The sequence below is a fragment of the Ischnura elegans genome, chromosome 9 (genome assembly GCF_921293095.1).
Source record: "Ischnura elegans chromosome 9, ioIscEleg1.1, whole genome shotgun sequence".
NCBI lineage: Eukaryota > Metazoa > Arthropoda > Insecta > Odonata > Coenagrionidae > Ischnura > Ischnura elegans.
In genome coordinates this window covers 110171186-110189318 of record NC_060254.1, presented here as the reverse complement: position 1 = coordinate 110189318, position 18133 = coordinate 110171186, and the positions used below count along the sequence as shown (strand labels likewise).

The following is an 18133-nucleotide window of genomic DNA, read 5'->3' as shown; positions in this document are numbered from 1 at the left end:
TTAATGAACCAGTTGGTGAACATTTTGGAATTTGGTTGTCCTTCAAAAGATGACGCAGTTATGCTAGCTAGGGAAATAAATATTTAGGGATAAATGACCACAGAGAATTCTGGAAATGCGATAAATTTATTTTTTTCAATAATTTGGAAGGTTTAATTGGGTGGAAGTTATCATATTCATTTTGAATGCCAACAACTTTTTTCGTACAATTTACAGCAATTGAGGCTGAGTGGTTATAGGAACTTGAAGGTGTAATTCTAATTACATGTTTTGTGAAAATATCATCTGTACAAAAGGATAAAAAAAAGTGTGTTTCCTCACTCTTATAAAGTTCATACTCATGAAATGCATGCTTGAGTGGGCTGAATAAGGTTTACAGTTTCATTGTAGTATTTCTTTGTACATATCCAGCTTAAATGCGAAGCACAAGTACCAAATCAACCAGTACTTGACATCACGGTTGAAAATTAAACAAATGGACAATAAAGGACACTACACAAGCATGTATTTCAGCGAGGGAAAAGTGAAGATAAGTAACACAATGAGAGATGAGTCAATACCTTTTTATTGAGTTGAATCAGTTATGTTATTTTGAAATGTTACACCCACTTGTTCCTTGCATCCCAGAAGTAAGTCTTATCTTGGAAAGTGCACTCGGGATCCTTTTTCTTAGCATGAACCAGCAGAGGAAAGAGCACAAAAGTTTTACGATGAGCAACATGATAGGCTCACACTCGCTCAGAGCAAGCATTCACCAAAATAGGAAAAATCCAGCAGCAATTGATTCCAGTGCCTATCCACTCAACCTCGTCCATCTCCTCTCGCCTAACGTCACGTCATCCGAGTCGATCAATGGCTCTCTCCTTTCCTGCCGGCAACACGTTTGAATTCTGACATATTGGTAGTTGATATTGGCGATCCAACAATCACCAAATGGTCTATGGCAGTGACCTCGCCACCACCTTGGTTATCCCGAATGAAGAGCTGAATATTTTGCACATTTTGGAATTTCACATATCGCAGATTAACTGGGGTTCCATCTAAATCTTGTGGTGTTAATCTGGAATATAAAGAAGTTAACAGTGAACTTCCACCATAGTTATACCATACCGTATCCACTATGGCTCAATCCTGGAATAAGCTAAAACTAATGGAGTAATTTAATAATAATAATAATATTTAATTTCCTGTTGGCTATACAAATATAACATAGGATTTAGTCAAGAAAGGAAGAAAAGTTTATACAAAAGTTACATAGAAATTACAAAGAAATGATAAGCAGTTAAATACATACATAATTATATTAATTTGTCATTAAGATACTCATCAATGCTATAATGGCATTTCTTAAGTAGCAGTTCTTTTAGCTTATTTTTTAAAGTATTATCACTCACTGCACATTTTATTGGATTTGGAACTTTATTATAAACCATAGAGGCTGAGTGGTGAGAACCTTTTCTGCTTACATTAAAAGGCTGATTATTCAGATGGACATTGTCTTTACCACGGGCCCCGTGGTTATGGATTGACGAGTTGGGCATAAACAGGTGCCTATTGTTTCTCACAAAAGTACAGCAATCTTATATATAAAAATGAATCGCAAAATGTGTTGGTAAGCGCATAACTCAACAACGCCTGGACCAATTTGGCCAATTCTTTTTTTAAAATGTTCGTTGAAGTCCAAGGATGGTTCTTACGGCGAGAAAAAATCGAATAATTGCCGGGAAAACCCTAAAAACAGCCCTTTTCTTTTTCACATACAAACGTTTTCTAACTAAAACGTAGAATCAATTTGAGCTTTATTGCTATGATATAAAGTTCATATTAAATTACAAGCACTCACTGTTATCTAAGAAATGTAGGTGTGTTCCTAACGTCAAAAAGTAAATTTGCACTTTCTTACCGCTATACAAAGTTCAAATTCAATCATATCTATCATAACAGTGTGCGTGTGTGCGTTGGAGCACAGAATACGTCGTTGGAGGATTTAATGTCGCGTTCCGAAACTAAAAAAAAGTGATCGCGGACCCGACCAAATTGAATAGTCACAAAATATAATAATAACAACTTGGTTGGATTCGCGATATTATTTCTTATGTTTTACTTTCGGCAGGCGACAAAAAAATAAAACATTGGTATGGCTTTAAAGGATTTGACTTCAAGTCATATCAGATTAAAAAAAAAACAAATTAAAAAAACAACTGTCAATGTCGATTTGCCGCCTTTGCCGGTGTTGTTTTTCTTGGATTTTCTGTTGTACTCTACTGAGTGTGCTTTTGTTTTGTTTGCAGTGTTTTGTTATCTACCTATGAAAAAAAAGTTATTGCATGTGACACACTTTTTTGATTTCATTAATATTAGCAACAATTCGCTCACAAAATAAAATTGCACTTGCACTCGCTTCGTCAGGAATCGCAGCAACTTTGCTTGAAGGTGGTCGAACAGCCCATTCAGCACTAAAATTGCCATTAAATATGCAAAGCAATGAAACTCCAACCTGCAACATTTCGAAGAACTCTGCAATGGCAAAGGTTTTGCAGCAATGTCGATTGATCATTTGGGATGAATGCACGATGGCACATAAAAAATTTTTGGAGGCTTTAAACAGAACTTTAAAAGATCTACGGTGCAATCAGAACCGATTTGGTGGTGCAATGATTTTATTAGCAGGAGATTTTCGTCAAACATTGCCAGTGATTCCACGATCAACGCCAGCTGATGAACTCAACGTATGTCTAAAGTCATCCAATTTGTGGAAATATGTCAAAGTATTTCATTTAAGCAAGAATATGCGTGTTGAGTTGCAAAATGACCAATCTGGAAACATATTCTCTAAACAACTCATTGACATTGGTAATGACAATTTTCCTATTGACATGTTGACTGGATGCATTAACTTTCCTCAAAGTTTTTGTCATTTAACTCAATCAAAAGAAGAACTCATTCAGAAGGTATTTCCAGATGTTGCTCAAAATTACAGAAACCATGATTGGTTAAGCGAACGAGCTATATTGGCAGCCAAAAACATTGATGTAAATGAATTAAATTTCAAAATTCAAGAACAAATTACAGGCGAATCGAGGATATATAAATCAGTTGATTCGGCAACTAACCAAGACGATGTAGTTAACTATCCACCGGAATTTTTAAACTCGCTGGATTTGCCAGGATTGCCACCTCACAATCTTCAATCAAAGGTTGGATCGGTAATTATAATGTTGCGAAATATCAACCAACCGCGCCTTTGCAACGGCACACGGTTAGCGATAAAAAAACTACTAAACAACGTGATAGAAGCAACTATATTGAAAGGAAAAGTATAATGGAGAAGATGTTCTCATAACGCGCATCCCAATGATTCCGACTGATGTGCCATTTGAGTTTAAACGACTACAGTTTCCAGTGCGGCTTGCTTTTGCTATGACCATAAACAAGTCCCAGGGGCAATCATTAAGTGTTTGTGGTATTAATTTGGAAAACCCATGTTTCTCACATGGTCAATTGTGTGTTGCCTGTTCCCGTATTGGAAAACCATCAGATTTGTTTGTCTATGCGCCAGGTAATCAAACAAAAAACATCGTTTATCACAAAGCACTACAATGAAAATAGAACTGATTTTTTTTTGTTAATAATTATGATTTACATGATTAAAATTACTTACTTTTAAATGCTTATAGTGTTTTATTTAATTATTTTTAATTCACACCGAATTATTACCAGGGTGACGGTTCTGTTCAGGATAATTTTTTGCAAAGAATATAAAAAAGGTAGGAACAAAACACTGCCACATTACAAATTTTTTTGACAGGACGAAGTCTGTCGGGTCAGCTAGTTCAAGATATAAACACAGGGGAGAGTAAGTATTCTAAGTTCTTTGAATAGGGGTCTTCCTAGGGTCCTAATTGAGACCCTTAGCATACTCTTGATAGCCCTCTTTTGTATTGAAAATGCCTTGATTGCAGCGCTATTATTACCCCAGAATACAATTCCATAAACTAAAAAAGAATGGATTTTGGCAAAGTAGATGAGACTTAGAATCTGAGTTGAGGTAGTTGGGGCAAGTTTCCTGATCATGTAGATCCCAGTATTCATTTTATTGATTAATTTGGTTATGTGAGGCTGCCAGTCAAGGTTCATATTGAGATATAAACCGAGAAATTTAGTGGTGTCACAGTGAAGTATAGTGATATTTGAGTCTGTTCTGAGAAGAGGGCTTTGAATTGGTGGATTTATTTTATTATGAAAATGAATTAAGCATGTTTTGTTTTCATTAAGAAGTAGGTTGTTTGACCGGCACCATTTGGACATAGTTATTAAGGTTTGACGGGCAGCACTGCTAGCATCTAGAAAATTGTCACCTATGTTCAGTGTGGATGTATCATCCGCATATAATATAACTTCATTGTTTGGAAAGTTATTGTGAAGATCATTTATGAAAATGATGAATAAAAGAGGTCCTAATATAGAGCCTTGTGGTACACCACAATTGGTTCAGGCAACATCAGATCTAAAAGTACAAGCGTTTGATTTGAGGTTGAGCTTTACCTGCACTAATTGTTTACGGTCTAAGAGATAAGACTTTAACCAAGATAAGGCATTGCCATTGATCCCAATTTTCCTGAGCTTGGAATAAAGTATGGTGTGGTGAAAAGCACTCGGGTCGGTCTCTGGATCCATTCTCCAGACATGGACGTAAGCTTTCCTTGGCACAGCTTTTAAAGGACATGCTGCGTCTGTTTTGGCCGTGCCATATAGCCGCGTTCGGCGATGTTTTTCCCGATAAGATACCTGCGTGAATACAGCATTTGAGGCGTTGAGGTCCTTTGCCAGCTCCGGTTGGTTTGACGAAAGAAATGGATCCGGAGACCCATTATCCCTTTGCATCATTGGAGAAGTAGTTTCACGATGAGAAGTAGGCTCCATGAATTTAGCTGCTTGCAATGATGTCTTATTAAAAGACATCGTTTCCTGTTTGGGACTCCTGGCTGAAGTTTGGCGTGTTACAGGTTTTTCGTAGGGAGCAGCGGCAGGTAACGTAGTTTTAGATGATGGAGATGCAGAGGTCTTAGTCACCTCAGTTTTTTGCACTGAATCAGGAAATGACACCGATTTCTGTTGTTTGGTCAGAATAGAGTCTTTTAAGAGAACTATCTCTCGTTTCAGCGTCTCAATGTCTGACACCATACTTGAAAACATGTACTTTGTTGAACGACAAGAGGAACATTTCCAAGAGATATCTCTGCAATCAGTTATTGCTTTTAATATCAGCTCGTTGAGGCCTGAACATTTATGATGAGACAGACGTGGGCAAAGTTCACACGCGATGACTTTTTCCGAAGATTTTAGAGAATTATTGCAGGAGCCACACGAGTTCGCATACAGGTCTGCCATTTTTTGCCAATGTCCGCCAATTTTCAAATTGTATTATTGCAAATTTCTCCACTCTGGTCCATTGACAGTTTTAGGATGTTAATGAATCACCTATGAGTGCCTTCAATTGAAATTAATGGCTTAAGTGCTTTACTGCACAGAATATGACCAATACATGGCTAGTTATAGTAGATATGAAGTGATAAAATGTAGTTGATACTAGTTTTTTTAATTACAAATCTTATGGACTAAAATGGGATTGGACCATTTGCAAGTAATAACTCAAATTATTTACATGAATTCTGTGTTGAAATTCCACTATTGTTTCTAGGAAAGGGTATCTTGCATAAAATTTCCAACTAACTACCTAACTCACTGAAAGCTGCCTTCAACCCATTCTTAATGCATTCAGAACTTTCTAATAAACAGTGAAAATTTAAAAAATATTCTTAATTGGACATCTTCAAACATGCCATTCACAGTACATACCATTTATTGCCCAGACCAGAAAAAAAACTTCAATAAATGTGCCAAAGAACACATCATATACTATAATTTCTCCATCCCCTTTTCAAAGAAATTTTTGGTCATTATTTGCCTTTTCAAATGGTTATTTTACCCCTGAAGCACTCCACATCCTTCTCTACAGACTAATAATGGATTCTGCATTTGTGAAAGTATTATTTAAGCAATGTAGGTATTTATAACTTTCACGTTGTACTCAATGACAACTTCAAAATTAAATTTTCACATGGAACAATTAAGCCATTTCTTATATATTCCCAAAAATATCCAGATAAAATACACACGTTTGATAAACAGGATTATATGCATTTCAATATTTAACGCTATGTTTCCTAACTTCCACACACTCACTTACCTCTGAAACCACAGTAAAACTAATTTGAGGCCGATATATGGGGTTTTTGTGAACATCAGCGGAACATTTTCCAAAATCACAATTTAAACCCCAGTAACAAACTATCTCATTTGTGGGCATAAATCTGGTTGATGAACTCTTCTCGGGAAATCAGCCGAGTCAGGATGGGCATCGCTGCCAACACTTCAACACTCTCCCCTGCCGCATCCTCACAATATGGCGAATGATGGACCTGGAATGGTATACACCCAGCACTTACCAGGTCCTGGTGACGATTGCAGAGAAGGCTATCGAAACGTTGGCAGTTATGTCCATCCTGACCCACCTGATTTCCCGAGAAGGGTTCATCAACGAGATTCGCTGGGAAAGCACCAAATCCTTCGGCATAAATCTTCCTAATCACCAAATTTCCTATTTATCAAAGGGCCAAGCAATATCAACCAAGCCATAATGGAATACCATCCACTGGACTCCCTCTAATTCCAGGATAAAATTTAATATTTCTTATCTGCATTTTGTTTGACACTCGCTCATAAAAAAGAATGCAGCACATATATATTTTAACATAAAATATACCAAAAAAGTAAGATGGTGGAAACTTACTCAATTTCCTGCACAGGCTTGAACGAGTCCGCCATATCAAAATCCAAGGTGCGTGGCTGATTGATGAAAATTTTAATTGTCTTAGGCCCCTTGTCCTGCGGAGCTTTGATTTTAAGAGAATGGACCTTAACTGATTGAGTAAACGATATTGAAATGATGAGCTGGAATGAGACGAAAACAATGAAAATGAGAATTGTAAAAGTAACATGATTCAAAGGGAAAATTCCTCTAGGCACCCACTTCCCCAGCAAAATCTAACATTTGCCAACTCAGTTATCATTTCATTAGGTATCGTTATATTTTTAAAATGTTAATGAGAGTAAAAAAATTTAATGCAAATTATTCATGGTAAATTGTTTGCAACTAAATGCAATCATCCTTTCAACCCTAAACAGAATTTAAGCACTCGTGTGTCTATGCACATCTAAGTTCAGAGATAGTTACTTGATAACCTGATGATGGAACATTGAAGCCTGTTCAGGCATTTATTTCACTGCCTTCAAATGATTTCCATCACATTTCATTATTTCTGACAACAATTTACCTGTTCGTCAACATCTGACTCCAGGTATCCACCACCACTAGTTAGACAATGAACGAAGGGGTGTTCATCAGATTCATTGAGGCATTCGCACTGCTGCTTCACGATGAATGTGGTAAGATCCATCTGCATTTAGAGAAGGAAGAAGGGGGGAAACCAAACACAACATAAAATATATAGGGTAATCATGTCATGCAAAAGTCGTCGAAATTATAAAATTAAATGGTCAAATTGAAATAAAAGTGCAGATCGGCACAAAAATGCATTTTTTTGCTTTGAGAAGATTTCTATTCATGAACAGGACCAAATAATGTGCAAATTAATGCTCAGACATTGAGTAAGCATTGCTGAAATATTATATCTCTCCTTATGATAGTAATAAACGTATGCTGTCTTTTCTACACATTGAAATTATGCAAACATATACTCTTATTTTCATTCAAACGGAAATTAGCAAAAACGCAGGCAACATTATTTATCTCAGCCTAAAAATGCAAGGGAATAGCGAACATAAGGACAGTAGATAATTAAACCTTAGAAGCATTCATTCCAAGGAGAATTTTAGAGATCAACTCACATGCCCCTGCACTCCTGCATCGTCCTCGGCCTCCTCTCCAGTCCCATAGTGATGCGCTATTTTCAAATCAAGGGCTACTTCATCGGATCCTTGAATTCTGTCCACTTTCGTCTACGACAGAGATAAAAACCGATAACTAGGGACGCAATTGACTCAAAAAATACTACTGAAATATAAAATACGTGGAGATGTATAATCCTTAATAAATAACCTCGTAATCCCTTACCTTATTCCTAAATAAAATGAAAGTAGGCATAGCCGTGATAGAATTCGACCCAGCAGTTTCTGCACATTTGTCTACATCAACCTTCAGAAACACAGCCTTGGGATACTTCCGAGACATTTCTGCGAATTTCGGGGCTATTCTTTGGCATGGCCCACACCTATAGTATAAGGGAACATGAAATTACACAGGATTCAAAACAACGGTGACAAGCAAATTCACTTTCACTTACCATGACGCTGTAAAATCTACTACAACAAGCTTTGTGCCTGCATTTTGAAGTTCTGACTGAAAATGGCTTTCACTTTCTATTTCCTTCACTGAACCCATTGTTTACCACAGACGTATGAAATTATTTAATCCTATTACTCCCACAAGTCCTATGACTGGCAAACTTCAACGATTAACGCATTTCAATTGTTTTCCTGACAAATCAAAGATGAAATTTAAATTCAGCTTGAGCTCGACAGGTGGCAGTTAGATGGCCAGGGTGTTCTTTGGGCGCGAAGTTTCCTCTAGGAGGAATATGCGGTAATAAGCATTGTCAATTTTTTATATCCGTTTTTGTGTTATTGAAGAGTAAATTCTATTTCAAAACATTTATATACACTCAAGGAGAACTCCAAAGAGTGAAAATATTGTTTCTTCCGGGATTGTTCGAAGAGTTTGGAGTTGTGCAAAGTTGTGTGCGCTCAACTTATTTGCAAGTACAGAGTACCCGGATAGGCGGATTTAGTGTGGGTGGGCACGGGGCACGTGCCCCTCTTCCCAGTCGCTTTAAAATAGAAAAGGTTTTTAGCACGGCTATCATTACGTTTTTTTTTATTTTGTGTATTAAGGAGCCTCAATCATTTAATTTAATATTGATAACTTTCACGTCAAAATAAAGACAGTATTTTCTACAGTAATGGTTTTATTTTGTTTTTAATCACAAATATGAGAAGACCTGTCACACCCTCGTACCCCCCCCAGAAATAAATCCTGGATTCGCCCCTGAAGGTGAATGCATGAATCTTGGAAATACCTCAAACTTTTGAAGATTTTGCTGTAGGAAATAATTTCGGTTTTGGGAACACATTTTTGCAAGTACCTCATTTTAAATACACATTTTTTTATTAGCAGTATTAGATACCATCTTTTATGCCTATGTACAGTTATTGCCACGAAAATATTCTCTTTATTATGGAATTCGAGTCTTCGCTCTCATTGTTCTGCGAAATTTCAAATTTTTAAGTATAATAGGGTGGTTTCCTATTATTTTTTATTGCCTAAGTCGAAAGATTATTACTCCTGGAGTACGCATTTTACGCTTTTAGTTTTTTAAATAACAATATCTATTTTTAGCGATTAAATGAAAAGTGGAAATTGTCAAGCGCGCTAAAACGCGACGGCTAAGTATGAATGCTGGGAAAACTCCGTGTGACGTCATTCTGGTTCCCGCTGTCGGCGTGTGAGGTGACCTTGGGCCGAGGATATGTGTGCCGCTGCGATGCAGGCTGCTACCAGGTAGCAGAGTACCCTGCTAGCAGGTAGCGCTTGGCTTAAATAAAGATTATTAATACCTTATCAAACGAAGGACACTTTCTGACCTTAGGCAGTTTTAATAGGTGATTATTAAGAAATGTTTCCCTGAGCTCTGTGCCTCATGCATGCATTGGTAATCTCAGACGATGTAAAACTCCCATCTACTCGTATAGAAACTAGGTCCCTGCGACGTCACGTGGTGGCATCGTATGGGCGCCAATCTGGCCATTTTCAAATGCGGTTTAAATTGACCATTGCCATTCGTCTGAACTGGGATTTCTAAAACCAAATAATTTATATATTATGAATACACTAATGGTGGGTAACGAATCGCAATCAATGCCTTTCGTTTTCTTTGATGAAGGAAACTACCCTATTCTCTTTGAGTGTACATTCTCTTCGATTTTCCTAAGGAAAACATAAATAAATAAACATGTACAACATAAATAACTATGATTGCGCGTCCGTATTTTCATGGGTTTATCACTATCATTTACTTCACGTGGTATACCTGAGGTATATTAATCTAATGTATAGTATTTCCAAAATTATGATTTATATATTCTTACGTAATTTTTTCCAGATTATGGCACCTAAGACACCCGAAGTATACTCTCGTATTCCATTAGATCTCATTCTTCACTAAACCTTCTTCCCACAGGATGGCAGTTGTATATCTCCCGGGTTGGACGTTTTTGTTGAGTAGCCGCAAATGTTTGCGTCACAAGTATTTAGGCAGGAGTCAGAGAGATAGACATTCAAATTCTCTGATTGAAAATTCGTCAGACCAAGATTTAATAGGCAATATATACGGAGCCGTGTTGAAGGATACTTTTATAGTTATATTCGCACGCGTTTGCAGATATTTATTTTTACTATATTTACTATATGCATTTGATACCACTCTTGATCGATGTAATGTATCGTTGTGAAAATTATCGGAAGTATCTGTGCATCGTACAGAAATGAGCCTTTACGGAGGAATTATCGCTTCGTAAGGAAACATTTATCAGACATAGTAATATCTTATCAGTTTCTCAGCATTGCCAAAGGCGAAAAATATTCTTATCCCGCATAGAAGCTGATGGCTACATATGTTTGCACGTACATGCTCATGAGAAAGCGTTCCTAAAAAGTAGGAAATACTCTAAATCTTCATCACGAGTGTACTCGTTAAATTAATTGCATCCGAGTTCGTTTTCCTTATGAAGGAGCGGTTTACGCCCATGTGAGAAGGCTACGTTTCCTGCGTAGTTTCTCCGTTATTTCGCCGTTCGTGTTTCGCAAGGCCGAGTACCCTACGAGCTACCTTCTTTTCGCAATAAATTTCGAATGGTTGTATATGAACTGTGCTTTAAGGGTTCCTAGGTCAGCTCGCTTACTTAATTTCACCGGGAAAAATATTGCGAAGTTATTGCTCGAGATTTTATATGCGGTTTTGAATAAGGTAACAATATTCCTTTATTTAGCGTCGAATGTATAATTGGAATGGATAAATCAATGCTAAATACTACACAAAAAATACGGTAGGCTCTTCTTGCTAGGAGGAATGTTGGAAGGCTGTTGATTCCCGTTTATCTTCTTCGCCTTTCGCGACAAACCTAAAAAAAACATTGCTCCGCTAATATAGCTTGCAAATTTAGCGTAAGGGGCGGTCTGCGGTGACTGGGGACTGCTCGTGATGGGGCCCGCCTTACCGGGAGATGCGGGGGTCTTACCCCGGAAAATTTTAGGAAATGGTATGCCCGGAAATGGATTTTTATTTCTATTCTGGATCTTAAAAATCAGATAAAAGTAAATAAAAATAGCAATTTCATAAGAAAAATACAATGAAAAGTGAGTATTTCACATAGCTTATAAATTTTAGCAATGCATTACGGATCTATTTTCTATTTAATGAATTTTTTCCTTGAAATTGCACTGAAATCCAAAAGAAAAACCAAAAAATAACCTCTTCCAACAACCCTTTCAAAAAAGCTTTAGGTTCTCCTTTATCTTCCGACAGCTTTATTTTACTTATTTTTTGTATAATCTTTTTACTCAGGGTATGTCGTAAACCAAGCAACTAATGAAAACGTAGGATTAATAATAGCAAAAAAGTGTTGGTTCAAGTAACCTGAGTTTTTTGATTACATCTTTCTCTGCACGCTTCACGAATGACGTGAGAATAGGGTGGTTTCCTATTATTTTTTATTGCCTAAATCGAAAGATTATTACTCCTCGAGTACGCATTTCACGCTTTTAGATTTTTAAATGACGACATCTAGTTCCCTGTGACGTCACGTGGAGTGGCATCGCATGGTCGCCAATCTGGCCTTTTTCAAATGAGGTTAAAATTGACCATTGCCATTCGTCTAAACTGGGATTTCTAAAACCTAATAATTTTTATATTATGAATACACTAAGGTCGGTAAAGAATCGCAATAAATGCCTTTCGTTTTCTTTGATGAAGGAAACTACCCTATTGTGGAGGCCCCGCAAGATGGGGGCCCTCGGCGATCGTTGACCAGCCGACTGGCCAGACCACTACTGCAAATATCTTTAACTGCTTGCAAATAGTGAGAAATAACCGATTCAGATATGACTCTGCTATCAAATCTCCCTCCACAGTCATTATGGTCGAAGCACACACTAAATACAAAAATGCACACAAATGAATGCAGCTGCCCTCTCAGCGGTAATTCACGGTCACACCAGCAGATTAACAAGATAACGGTATATTTACCTTAGTTTCTTCGTAAAATGTTGTTGATGATGAAATTTTTTGGGTGATGGCAGCCATGATGAGGGAGAGGAGTTGGTTTCACTGTGTTAATTTATACTCTGAGAATCGCTGAAACTGTCTTATTTATAATTTTCGAGTAGTGTTCTTATTGCGTGTTCTTGCGAAGCGTTTGTTTTTCCATTGTCACTATGGAGATGGTGGTAATCGGAACGGGCTTCGCACCGAGCTTCGAACCTTATGAAAAGCATCACCTGATGCGAAACCAATGAAGAATTTTTACGTTCAATTCACCCGGAAAACATTAATCCCTGTGAAATGTAAGGGAAGAGAATATTCCATCCAAACAATAGCAGTAGGCGAGCCATTGCTCGAGAAGCTTCGATTGGTGCGCCATAGGTGTTCGCCAGTGTTCGCGATGGGTGTTAGCGAACCGCGCCTGGAGTGCTCTTCGTATGCGCATTCCTACTAACGTAGTGAGTGAGCGTAGATTGTAGCCCTCATAGCGAGAAGGGTTCTCTTGCCTATTCATATATTCGGCGAGGAGAGATACTTCATCAACCCATTCTTACTTTAAGGAGCGAGGACGTTACTTTACTCGTCAAAACTCCGGATGATGGCATAAGTGGTGTAACCAGTAGTATTTTTAAATTGTATTGAGGAAATTACTTAGGATGCCAGGGGCGGTCTAGCTAGGTCGGCGATCGCCGAGGGCCCTGAGCATAGAGGGCCCCAACCTCATATTCTAAGACCGTGGCCCCAACAATGCTCGCGTCTATTGTGGGGTGTATTTGAGAGGTGCAAAATGAAAATACTAAGATTAGTTGCACCAAAGTTTTTCTACAGTTATAAAATTCTGCCTTTTAATTAGTTTATTTATTTATTGCAAAGTTATTCTAAAAAGATTACATAACAATATGAATCAAATAAAGCTGTGCGATAAAATAAAAGAGACAATTATGCTTTTTTGAAAGGGTTATTCGAAAAGAATATTTTAGAGTTTTTTTTAGATTTCAGTGCAATTTCAAGGAAAAAATTCACTAAATAGATAATGGAAGCATGACGCATTATTACGTTTTATAAGCTTTGAAATTGTCATTTTTCATAGTATTTTTTTCACGAAAATGCTAACTTTTTAATTGAATTTTATGTTTTTGTGACTATAAAAGCATCAAAATCTATTTCTGGGCATGATATTTCCAAAAAATTCCAAGGGAGGGCCCCGAATGTGACCCCAAAGTGGTAAAGGAGGCCCCCATAATGAGCCCCACCCGCCCCTGACTGCAAGTTTAGGATGCATTTAACTAATATCGATTGATTTCCCATGCGAACGCCGAAATTTACACAAGACTGCAGAACTCTATGGAAAACGTCTTCAATCGTACGGACGAGAGGGAATTACAAATACAAGCCGTAGTTTACCCTGATAGCTCGTGTAATGAGTTATATATTAAATCACTACGATCTGCCATGTATATCTGATTTCTTTAGAATGAAGCCTATTATAAATAAAATGGTCATCAGATAAATGACCCAATTTGAATTATTCCACTAACATCACTATGAATTCCACTCAAGAGGAGAACCAGTCTAACTCATCAGCCCAGGTAGGAGCCATGTTTTTTTATCGTTAACACTATTTGTAGCCAGATTTGGCTGCTCTAACAATAATTTATATTTACTTCGTAAGTCACTGTCGTACTACTAGACCTGTACCTACTGGAATGTCAATTCCAAGGGAACTCAAACAATAGTCGATAACCATATGTCCAACTGTTCCTTTTTTCTCGCAGATTTCGCGAGTATGGCTTCTTCAAAGAAGGGTTTTGAGCAAGAACCACTCCACATTCGATAATTCAAAAGTTTTTATTCGACCCCTATTTTGAACTAGCTCAAATGTTACAAGGTTCGTACAAATATTTGATAGTATTAATTAGTCAACTAGAGATTCAAATTATGCCACAATATCAGTAATACATGGAACAATATTGTGGATAGTACCTACTTGAAATTGCTTCTTTATTCATCATTTGTCTAATATCGATTTTGAGGGGTAAGAAATAACCTATGATTCATACTTTGTTACTCTCCCACTCCAAGAAAAATCATAAACATTCTCCTATTAGTTTTCGTTTGAATTTATTTAATTTTGTTAATTATAACGAATGTACTCGACGTTAATGAGCTCGATTGAATCTTACGGCCCAAATATTAATCAGTCCTCGAAGGCTTTCTATTGTCTGTGTTGACGTTGAAGTGGTTATAATGACAGGAAAGTGACGATTTCTCTTATACCATCCAAATTAAGGGGTATAATATGGCTTTTCCTTCTTCTTCTCTATTTAAATTATTCATTGTGTATGGGGAGACTTCATTCGGATATCCGGAAGAAATAAGTTTTATCACTGAAGGATATATTAGCTTTTAAAAGCGCCGTTAATTAATAATAATTTAGAAGACAAATGTTAATTGCATTTCCAGAATTCTCTGGTCTGCAATTTTAATCGTTAGAAATTATTTTTTTTTTATTTTAAAGTTCCGAATGATTCAAATACTTTCATTTTTAACGAATACGCTAAATGAAGTAAAATATTAGATAGTACTATTTCTTCGGTATCAATTGGTAACTGTATTGATTTTGTATTTGTACAAGTTCCGTTTTTTATTTGGCAAAAAACATGTTTTCTAGTTACACTTTATCTAACCAGCAGATAAAACTAGCCATAATGGAGGATGAAGGTCACTTTTTCCGTGGGCAGTTTTCTGGGAGAATATGTTTGCTTCTTAATTATTCAAACACAGGGCTGAAAAGTCCTCGTCCAGATTTAATTTTTCTCTCATTTAGATGTAAATCTGTAATTAAAAAATGAGAAAAGTTTAAATATTCTGTTTGCCGTAAATGTATAAAATCATGCATAAATCTGTGATTGATTACTGTTGTTTCCGTTGCTATGCTGATAGTCGGGATTGCTCAAATGTTTTTGAAAATTTTCTGTTCTTTCCAATATTTTTGGTACAATCCATCAAAAATTTGTTCATGGTGAGCACCACCACTATTTTGCATTCGATTTAATTTTATTTTCCTCCAAACGAATAGGTAATAGACATGATGCAGTAAATTGGAAACTATTGTATTATCATCAAAAGATTAGATCAAACGAGGCCATGGTCGAAGTCAAGTCTAAAAAATTATGAATTATTATTTATGGATTTTTTTGAAAACTGCTTATGAATGAAAATATCAGTATTTAAAAATAGTAAATGAACAGGCGCACAGGTTACTGTCTAGCATCATGAAACATCCATTTCAAAGGTTCAAAAAAGTTTCCTGTGTGACTAACAGCCGAAACTAATGTAAAATACCAATCGAATAGAATTGATAGCTTTGATTTCGTGATCGTATTATGAAAATTTACGAAGAGGAAATGGGTTATTGTTTTATTAGGAGTACATTTGGGTAATTCTGTGTCCCTTCGTTCGGTGAATGTTTATTTCTGCCCTTCAGAATAATGAAGCTTGGTGATAATAAATCTATAAGAAATTAAAATGCGAAATTATTAGTTCGTTGAAGACTAATTGAGGAATTGAACGGGCAGTTTAGCTACAAAATTATCTTAATGGAAGAAGACGTCTTTAATAGCCGTCTTTGTTCTAATCCAGTTGGACAAAATACATACGTTTGATTAAGTCAAAGTTTTGAAGTTTCCTTTTTATTCGCGGATGTTTATTGATGTCATTGGTAATTAGAGAGGTCCATTTTAGAGTAATCGAGGAGTTGCCGGCATAGCTGATCTTTAATTGATTTCCATCGCATTTAAATCTCCTCATCAAAATAGACACGCGTAGAACCACAAGCAGTTTCCTTTTTTCGGTGTTTATTTAATTATGCCTCTAGGAAATTGGCAGGGGCGCAGCCAGGAATTAAGTCTAGGGGGGTGGGTTAAGGTGCAACTAATACCGGGGTGTGTGGGGGTATGAGAACCCCACTAGGATAAGCGGTAGGTGCGAGATTAATAAATTGCGGAAATTTAAGATAAACGGTTCAAAATGGTGATTTTTACGGCTTTCTGAGGGATATTTTACTAATCCTTACACTATTCTATTAGTAATATTAATCCAATTAAGGAAAATGGATTATACTTAAATATTTCTCAGAGCTCTGGGGGGGGGGGGGTTTAACCCCCAAACCCCCCCCCCCCCTCGCTGCGCCACTGGAAATTGGAATATTTTGGAATTCCACACGTTTCATCATTGTCTCCCCTGAGAATCGTACCTAATGGAATTGGAACTGCCTGTTAACATGTTCTGTTAAGATCGATTTTAATATCATTTAGTTCAGCTATCATATAGGAAAATATGAATTCACTGGCTGATCAGGAACAAAATGATCCCGGCGGAAGTTGATGTTTTTGGAATCCTTCGTCAAACTCAGTTGAACAATATATTTGACGAAGTCAGCATCCAAGGACTTGGCAGTTTCCGGTGCGAGAATGGCCGAAAGTCATGCGAGGGCCCCTATTGAATTGCCCTTTTCCTGATGCCATCAGTTCGAGGCGGAAACGAACACATTGACGCCCAGGACGTCAAGCTTCGCTTAGCTTTCGTGTTGCGCGCGCCGCCTCGCGGGCTCCTGGCACGTGACGTAGGCACAGCGGCCGGGGCGAAGTGAAGTGCTCCGAGGCGCTTTCCTCCTCGTCCGCAGTCAGCGAAGTCCGCCGCCGTGAACGGGCGCACAGCGTAGTCCTGTGCGGGATGTGTTCTTGTTTCTGAAATGTCGTGTGAATGAAAGATTGTTTGTTGTTTGGTAGTAGTAGCTGTAGGAAACGCAACCTCCGGAAGAAGCTGGACTTATCCCCATTCGGAATAAAACCCAATACACGGTGAGTCCAAGAATTTTTGTCTTTTTTTCTTAGCATATTAACTCTTTCTTCCAAATTCTGCGGAGTGAAACGGGACGGCTACGATTAGTGTTGCCTAGTGATAAGGACCACACACACGCGACAGAAAAACCTCCATCTGGATGATTCCGTTGATATGGAATCTCGAATCTTAAACATGTTGTGCAATGGATTTCATTCGCAGTTCCGTCGGCGCGAACGTCAAGGGAGAAAGTGATCGCGTTTTGTCGATTTCACGAGGAAATATTGAATATGAGGATATTCAGTGCATAAGAGTGTTTTGTTAATGCAATAGCAACCTTTCTGTGTACGTGTACGTTTCGCCAACTGCTGGGAGACTTCAACGCGCGCATGATACATATATGCGCCTTGGTGGTGTATTTCTGAGGTGATATTATTTTTGAAGCCCATTAACGATGTATTGTGCGTGCTGGTGTGATAAAAGCATTTGTAGCTCTTCGGCATCACTTCCATAACTATTGTTTGTGGATTGAAAATGTGTTTGTGACAGGTTTACTTCATAGGAATATTCTAGTTACACTCCCTTGATTCGCTCCGGTATGGACGCTGTGCTGTTGATCCGTGTCGCCTTTATTAATTCGTTCAATGAGTGAATTGTCCGCAAAATTCCTGAGTCCGCTGGTATTCCCTTCTTATGGTGTTGTTGTTCGAGAGTAGGTCACCGCCGGCCTGCAAACGAAAGGCCATGGGGAGGCGTGGAGGGGCCTCCCACGAAAGCGAAAAGCCTGCCTGCACCGCAAACATACAAGACGATTGGTGCAAACATTTTGAATT

General features: G+C 37.6%; 2 protein-coding genes across 4 annotated transcripts in view; one reads left to right on the top strand and one right to left on the bottom strand.

Annotated features, from left to right (window-relative positions):
- Positions 1–547: 547 nt before the first annotated feature.
- LOC124165127 (thioredoxin-like protein 1) lies at positions 548–12595 on the bottom strand. 2 transcript variants are annotated; one of them, XM_046542434.1, is made up of 6 exons: positions 12444–12595; positions 8198–8354; positions 7972–8082; positions 7398–7520; positions 6854–7014; positions 548–1060 (listed from the first exon to the last, which is right to left on the bottom strand). In XM_046542434.1, the coding sequence occupies exons 2-6, from the start codon at positions 8312–8314 to the stop codon at positions 850–852; spliced, it is 723 nt and encodes a 240-aa protein (XP_046398390.1). In that variant the 5' UTR covers positions 8315–8354; positions 12444–12595; the 3' UTR covers positions 548–849. The 2 variants fall into 2 exon arrangements, with proteins under 2 accessions (XP_046398390.1, XP_046398389.1); XM_046542433.1 differs by lacking the exon at positions 12444–12595 and adding an exon at positions 8427–8609.
- Positions 12596–17126: 4531 nt separating this feature from the next.
- Positions 17127–18133, top strand: part of LOC124165778 (cuticlin-4) — a 261659-nt gene continuing 260652 nt past the window's right edge. For both annotated transcript variants that reach the window (XM_046543272.1, XM_046543270.1), the window contains exon 1: positions 17127–17320. Coding sequence is in view for 1 of the 2 variants with exons in the window: in XM_046543270.1 (XP_046399226.1) it covers positions 17223–17320 (98 nt within the window). In the remaining variant the exon portion in view is untranslated. The remainder of the gene's footprint in view (positions 17321–18133) is intronic.

What these genes read in the sequence shown, in the direction of transcription:
- LOC124165127 (XM_046542433.1), bottom strand. Translation starts at nt 8,524, where the DNA reads ATGGGTTCAGTGAAGGAAATAGAAAGTGAAAGCCATTTTCAGTCAGAA. An exon ending in ATGCAGGAGTGCAGGGGCAT is followed by an intron (nt 7,521 to 7,971) that starts GTGAGTTGATCT and finishes CTCTAAATGCAG; the next exon opens with ATGGATCTTACCACATTCAT. An exon ending in AAGCCTGTGCAGGAAATTGA is followed by an intron (nt 1,061 to 6,853) that starts GTAAGTTTCCAC and finishes TTTATATTCCAG; the next exon opens with ATTAACACCACAAGATTTAG.